The 7,758-nt window shown below is 38.0% G+C and overlaps 1 protein-coding gene across 4 annotated transcripts in view; it reads left to right on the top strand.

Annotated features, from left to right (window-relative positions):
* helz (helicase with zinc finger) overlaps positions 1 to 7,758 on the top strand; it is a 70,026-nt gene that overhangs the window by 56,159 nt on the left and 6,109 nt on the right. For all 4 annotated transcript variants that reach the window (XM_014016631.1, XM_014016633.1, XM_014016632.1 and 1 more), the window contains exons 23-29: positions 61 to 289; positions 1,454 to 1,727; positions 4,227 to 4,272; positions 5,615 to 5,802; positions 5,924 to 6,128; positions 6,229 to 6,311; positions 6,441 to 6,939. In XM_014016631.1, coding sequence (XP_013872085.1) covers positions 61 to 289; positions 1,454 to 1,727; positions 4,227 to 4,272; positions 5,615 to 5,802; positions 5,924 to 6,128; positions 6,229 to 6,311; positions 6,441 to 6,939 — 1,524 coding nt within the window. The remainder of the gene's footprint in view (positions 1 to 60; positions 290 to 1,453; positions 1,728 to 4,226; positions 4,273 to 5,614; positions 5,803 to 5,923; positions 6,129 to 6,228; positions 6,312 to 6,440; positions 6,940 to 7,758) is intronic.

The following is a 7,758-nucleotide window of genomic DNA, read 5'->3' as shown; positions in this document are numbered from 1 at the left end:
CTAAGTGTTTTGGAAACTTCAAATATAATAAACAAAAAACATGTTAATCTTATTTTGCAGGCAAACAGTTCCGGGTGTTGTTTCTCAGCACGGTGCGAACACGCCACACCTGCAAACACAAGCAGACTGCTATCAAGCGCAAAGAGCAGCTTGTCGAGGACTCGACTGAGGACCTGGACTACGGTTTCCTGTCAAACTACAAGCTGCTCAACACAGCCATCACTCGAGCTCAGTCACTGGTGGCAGTTGTAGGAGACCCAATAGCATTGTGCTCAGTTGGACGCTGCAGGTACTTCTATTTTTTTTATTAAATGCATTAGACTTTTTAATCTCATGACAATTTTTTTACATTCAAGTATAAATAGTAAAATTATTTTGACTAGGGTGGAAAAATAAACTGTTAACAGCTCAAGTTTCACAAAGTCTAAAAAATTCAGACAAATTTGTTCAAGATCTGTACAATTGCTTTCTTCCTCTTCCTCAGTATACTGAGATAAAATAAAGGCCTTATGGGTACGAGCAGGTTTAAATCAAGCAAAACTCTATCTTTTTATATGAATCAATTTAGCCCACCTCCACAAGTGCCTTCATAATGACTGAGTTTTGTCAATACTTGTCAACACATGTCAAAGGTTTCACTGTCTGTAAATGTCAGCCTGCTGATCACACACCAGTGTAATTGTTAGGCTGGAGATTGGTGCATTGTTTACCCAAGCATCCTGACATGAAAGGTCTAGTTCAGCAACAAATCTCAATTTAATATTAAAACCGATTCAATAAAAAGTAGGTAAGGGAAGTTGGTGCGCAAGTAAAGGTTAATTGGAAGTTTTTTTGTGGTTCTGTGCTGTACCTCAGTTTAACAAGATAAGTTTTGAAAAAACATTTTAAATGAAAGATGCTCCTTTTTGTATCATGCATTATATAACATTAAAAATGTTTTTTCTTACCCTTTTTTGTAACACTGAAAAAGGAAGTTTATCATTTTGAACAGTTTTGAGTATATTTATTTTTTTAACGCAGCTTCCACTAACTAAATTACATTAGTCACGTATACATGGACATAAGTAATCAGAATAAATGGCCAATTGCAATAAAAAGTGTCATGTAAATACCTCATTCGGAATAATCTGATGTGATTCAGCTCGATAGGAATGAATTGGTAAATCAAATGAGAGGGTTGGTTTATGCAGATTGTTAATCCGAACAGCGTGCATATAAACACTTATTCTGATCATGTTCTTCTGGTTGTGGAAAACTGACCTGTGACGTGTGTCAGCCTCATATTTCCACCGGGCTAGATGCTAATATGTCAGGGAAGCAAAATTAGTTGGTTAACAATATATTTTTATTAGAAACTTTAAAAGAGCTCAAAATTATCCAATGCCTTGATGGTCGACATGTCGAACAATTTCTCTAACTTTATTTTTTTTCTTACTTTGTTTCTCACTTTTAGGAAATTCTGGGAGCACTTTATTTCCATTTGCCATGAAAACTCGAGCCTACATGGCATCACCTTTGAGCAGATCAAAGCTCAGCTGGAGGCTCTGGAGCTCAAGAAAACTTACGTTCTCAACCCATTGGCCCCGGAGTTCGTCCCGCGTGCGCTCAGGCCTCTGCAAGGACACCATTCGTCTTCGCAGGCCCTCCATCCGCATCATCACCCTCATCCGCAGCATGTACAGCCTGTCTCTAACAAGCAGGGTCCACAGCAGCAGTCTCCTCCCAAGGTAAGTTGTAAGTCAGGAAGAGTACGGGGAAAGAATTTCTTTATTTTTATTCCATTTACCAAGAAACACTGTTAAAACATACTATCATAATATTTTAAATTAAATACAATCAACATGATTAAGTTAATTTAACAAGGTATAATTGCAGATTAAAGTGCCTGTGACATACGTATTCTTCAAATATAAAAAACAAAGCATCTTTATACTTAAGAAAATTGTCATTGTACACATGATTTTACCCATTTTGTCCCATAACTGGCCTATTTTCTTTTGAATTTGGCTCAACCAAAGTGGAACAGGAAGTGACATCAAAGGGAAATTCAATAATAAAATAAACTCGCTTGTCTCTGTTTATTAAAACAAAATTATTTAAACTTTAACTCTTCTTTGTCTCTCTTTTATAGCAATTAAAAATAATTTAATGAAACAGATTCTTCTCTACAGTCTGTTGTTAGCTTTTGTAACAACGCTCTGTTTACATGCAGACATTCCCCTTTGACATCACTTCCTGTTTCTTCACATTCCAATATCTCAACAACCATTCATCTGAGCGACGTGAAATTTGTTTTGCAGTATGTTATCAATGTTATCTTTCCAAAAATGTGTTCCTGTTTATTACAAAAATATTATGTCACAGGCACTTTAAAGCACCGGTTTTTGACATAATTAGGGTGGCAGGTTGGCAGCGTTCATTTGTTTGAAATATAGTAATATTCAGAACAGGCCAAAGAACTATTTGAGATGTTTAACTTTGGATAGTACCCAATACCTAATCTGAGTCAGTTTCACACACCTGAGACGGCCAAATGCTTAATGGGCAAAGTTTGTCTTAAACAAAAATGGGATCTATTGGTATGAATCCCAAATGTTTTAAGACTTTCTCCATAAATATGACATGTTAGAAAACACATCAGTGGTTTACTAAAATGGCAAACAAAATATCTTAAATTAAGTTCTTGTTGTTTTTGGAAAAAAAAACTTCAGAACATGGCAACAAATCACAAAACTGTTAAATTGACTCGCTTTAATTTTCACCACAGGGAATGGTTTCATGATTACCAGTTTCTGGCCCAGAAGCAAGAAGTGGGAAAAAACACTGAAAAAGAAATGCATTGTGGGTTTAGTAGAAGGATCACTTATTAAATTATTTAGCTGGATTTAAATTGTCTTTGTATGTCTGTCTATCCTGCCTGCCTGCCTTGAGGTAAAGGTTAACCAAATCAGCAGAGCTGCCAACCTGCTGCCGTCACCCACTGGGCCTAATGAGGCCGAGCTCCGCCAGCCAGCTGTAGAGATAAACATGCACTTCCGCTCTGTTCTCTCCACACTCACACCGTGCAACACTCAGACATGAAGGTAGCAGAAAACTGTGATGTTTATGATTCGAGTCAGAGCTTGCTCTAATGTTCCAGTTTGAAGATCAGATTATTCATAAAAATCAAATAAATATATTTTTAAATCTTGTGCCATTTTTTTGTAAATTGCTCATTTATTTGTTCATCAATGATAAAAAATGTAAAAATGAACTCATTTATTAATACCATCTTATGAGTGTTGTGCATTCAAAAAAAGGTTTATCTGTTTAGATTAATATGATGAACAGAGTAACTTGTATAAGTAACTAGTAAATCCATCAATTAGTTTTTTACAGTTTACAGTTTTAAAAAAATGTTTTATGTATCATAAACTGGTTACACATTGTCTTAATAGTTTTGTTTTAAGATGTGCAAATAATCACAAGTTAACTTATCTTTCTTTTACACTTTAGGTGTTTTGAATTCAACGAGGATTTATTAACTAGGCTAAACTTCTAATTTTAATGCTTGAACTAATAATTACAGAAGATGCTTTTTATCATTTGGTGTTTAAGTGAATAATTTGCTAGTGTTGCTGTAACGTTTTCTAGTAGTTGTACTACACGTTAGACTAGCAGTGAGAATAATTGATTAGTTGTACTTTGCAGAAAAATTTAACAAAATGGAAGTGGTAACTAATTACAAGGTTTCTGCAGAGTCCTAATATCCCCAAATTTAGGTCTTTAAAACATCTTGAATACATTTAGATTTTCTATTATTTAGGGTTTTTAATACATTTAGTTACAACCTAAATTTGTTATTTCTTGCTTTCATTTCGTCTTCTATCAAACTTTTCTGTGTGATGTCAGTACTCATTCGTTTTGTGTGCTGTAGTTTAAATGTTATGACAAAACTACAACAACCATCATGCAGCAATCCAATCAGAAGTATTGTTTAATGAACATTTAGGCTTCCTAATAAAATAATGCAATTGATCAGCTCCTGGAACTGGATTTGCTGTAGTTTTTTTTTTTTTTTTTTTTTTTTTTTTTTTTTGTGGCCGGATTTAACAAAAAGCAATAAAATTGCTTGCTTTGGAAGATATTTGACAAAAACTTGTGATTGCTCATTAATTATCAATGTCTTAAACTGACAGAATAAATGCTTATTGCTTGCTGTAGTTTGATGAGTCTTTTTGTTACAGGGGAAACATGCAAACCACACAGAGCACCTCCCACCTGAAGGATATGGTGAGTGTAACCTAATGCCCATCCCGTTAACACTGTTTATTATGACCCCCGCACGCGAAGCGTAAGCAGGGGTCATATAGTTTTCGTACTGTTTATTTTTTTTATTTTTTTATTATTATTATTTTTCTCCGGAGATTTCTGGTCAACCGCAGCGCAAAAATAGCTGCACCCATCAAAATGAAATTTTGCAGGACTGTAGATGAGTCCGACCTACATTGCGCCAGTCAACGGTTTTATGATAGACCCCATATTTGAGGAGGGGGCTCCTTTCAAAGTGGGGGTGTCAGGACATGCAAAATTGCTTATAACTCAGAAACTGTTCAACATTGAAGCTTTCTGATTTCTTTTGTTGTTTAGCTCTGATGAAGCTCTATCCATCAGGCCCACAATCAGTGCCCCCCACCCCCCGGACCCCCAATTTATCTGAAAAAGGGGGGTCTGGACATGCAAAAATGCTTATAACTCAGAAACTGTTCAACATAGAAGCCTCAAATTTCTTTTATTGCTTAGCTCTGAAGCTCTATCCATCAGGCCCACCAGTCAGTGCCCCCCCCCCAATTTCTCTGAAAAAGGGGTGCCTGGACTCACAAAAAGGGTTATTGTTCAAAAACTGTTAAACATAGGAGCTTCAGATTTCTTTTGTTGTTTAGCTCTGATGAAGCTCTATCCATCAGGCCCACAATCAGTGCCCCCCACCCCCCAGACCCCCCAATTTATCTGAAAAAGTGGGGTCTGGACATGCAAAAATGCTTATAACAGAAACTGTTCAACATAGGAGCTTCAGATTTCTTTTGTTTAGCTCTGATGAAGCTCTATCCATCAGGACCATCAGGAATAAAGACTTCTGAGTTCTGGTGCATTTCTGCGTGCGGGGGTCATTATGTTACAGCTATGCGGTATCTAGTTGTTTTTTTTTCTTCCACTGACTAAGCTCCAGAGTAGTTTTTTTTACCTAGCTTTGGTGTCTAAACTATATATATATTTGTTTAACCTTCACTGTGTTGTATTTGGTTCAGTATTGTAGGTAAAGGAAATAAACAAGAGCTATAAACATGCAGTGAGATGATTTCTCTCTAAATGAGCACACAGCAAGAGCTCTTTGATGCAGACAGATGGATGCATCAGGGCCTGAGGCTGTTGACAGCATCAGAGCGAAGCAGCTATTAACAGAATAATATTCGAGGAAAAGACAATTAGCTTATTTCAGCTGCTCACAACTATATGTTGTAAGAAAGTTACATTAATCTGTATTTTTAACCAAGGATGTGTATTTTAAGCAAAAGCTCTATTTGATTATTTTTTTTGTTTAATTGTCTTGCTCTGTCATTTTTTCTGATTGCAGTTCAGTCAAACCCTGCTGTGATGATGGGAAACCCTATTCAGAGGTTCACCCCACCTTTGGGTGGCGCACCAGCTGGCATGGGAAAGTCACCCAGTCCTGTTCAGAGGATCGATCCTCATACAGGAACTAGTATTCTCTATGTTCCAGCTGTTTATAGAGGGAACATGGTCATGTCCATGCCTCTACCAGTAAGTCTCCTGCTTCATTTAATACATTTGGAGATGTGAGCTTTTACAAAAGAGTTGCTCTTCTGTCTTGTTGTATACCAGAGAAATGTAAGTGTTGAATAATTCATGGTTTTGTTCCAAGTTGCCCTGGCCAAGTTACCAGAACCGCTTTGCAGTGGATCCTCGGATCATGAGCCACCAAGCAGCTGTGGCCTACAACTTAAATCTGTTACAGCCACAGAACCGAGGCTCCCCTGTTCCCTACAGTGCAGTGGGTCACCCCTCTCCTCTAGGAATGGGTCAGCCCAGCCCAGAGAAGGAGCTACAGGCTGATCCCATCAGAAATGGTGTGTCTTTACTACTGTTACACTACTAAACTATTGTAAATAATGATGATTACTTTGAAGACATTTGCCAGTTTTGAAGATGTTTTATTGGCACTTTTAGGTAAAGTAGAAGCATGTCCAAAGTCAGAACAAAACCGTCTACAAACCCCAGAAAGGAAAAACACAGACATAAGGGAAAAACAGGCAAGTTTTATGCAAAACTTTGCTTTGAGCTTTATTTTTATTGTTTAAAAGCTCTGTGATTGAATGATAACTAAATACAATTATAATGTGTTAATTTACGTTATTTAAATTGGTTTCTTTTTTGTGCAGGCGGATGTAGACACAGGCCAAATTCGAGGTTTAGATCCACAGACAGAAGGGTTAGTTGGATTTCCCAACGCTCTGCTACATCGAAAAGACCCTCCAGCTGCACAAAGATCCCTCAACTACCACCTGGCACCACCCAATCCCGCTTTTCCTTCACATCCTGCCAGTGGAAGAACCTTCCCTCAACAGTATCCAGTGTCTAGACTTCCTTATCGGGTCAACCAGCCTCAACATCCAGGAATTACCCAACCGAATCAACAGCAACAGCTCAGCCCTGCCTTCAGTGGTGGAAACCATGCTTCCTTCTTCAGTGGCTCCATACCGCCTCATAGATCTGTCCAATCACCCACTGTGGATGGGACAGAGTCTGCTGGGGTAGAGGAGATGAACAGCTCCATTAGGACTCAAATTGGCCATGCAGGGGGCCACCACTCAGGCCTTCCACAGCAGCCTCAAAGAGTCAACAACTTTGGGGAAGATGGACAAGATGGAGACAGTTTGGGTGAGTTGATAGTTTAACTCTTTATTTTCTTTAAGTATTAGCAATAATGAGACTGCCCTCACTTTCATAGGACTAGAATAATCTACTCTAATTAAACATGGTTTTATTTTTTGAGGCACATTTTAAAAAGATTTTTTTTATCAGGTAATTGAAACACTTTGGTACACTAAGGTATTTTGAACAGATTAGTTTTTACGCTGTGGTTAAAAACACAAGTGAGAAGATGACTGTACTGCAGAAGTCCAGAAGAAAAAACTTGTACAGTGTTCCCACGGATCATTGAAATCCTTAAAAGTTTGTAAATTTGAAAAAATGATTTCAAGGCCCAGGAAAGTTTGTGAAAACAGCCAAAAATTACACGTGTCCTTGAAAGTCCTTGAGTTTTTTGGGGGGATTGAAGTTCTCTATTCACACGACTGATTTTCATCCTCCGTATAAAAAAACAAACAAACTTACATTTGTTGCAGAGGATAACTCAGGATTACGGTAAACTGTCGTGGCTTTCAACAAGTAATGTGAACCATAGTCATAGTTTTACCCAATCAGAGCAGAGTAGGGCGGGTCGTTCTTTCTGAGCCCAGGTGAAGTACCACAGCTCCTCCTGTCCTCACTGAGTGTCTGGACATGTTTACATTCCCTTCTCCCAAACTGAGCTGCTGGACCTCCCAGGATATAATTACGTGCCCATGTAATGGGCAGCTGCGGACATGAAAGCGCCTGCCGTGAAGCAGGAGGAAAGGAGAGAGGGAAAAGTAACTTATTTCTAGAGGCAGAACAGGTTGGAAGATGGCTGTTTGATGTTATTTATTGTTTTTTAAA

Source organism: Austrofundulus limnaeus, unplaced genomic scaffold (genome assembly GCF_001266775.1).
Source record: "Austrofundulus limnaeus strain Quisiro unplaced genomic scaffold, Austrofundulus_limnaeus-1.0 Scaffold149, whole genome shotgun sequence".
In the NCBI taxonomy this organism is placed as follows: domain Eukaryota; kingdom Metazoa; phylum Chordata; class Actinopteri; order Cyprinodontiformes; family Rivulidae; genus Austrofundulus; species Austrofundulus limnaeus.
Note: the sequence above shows the minus strand (reverse complement) of the source record. Positions and strands in the feature narration are given on the sequence as shown.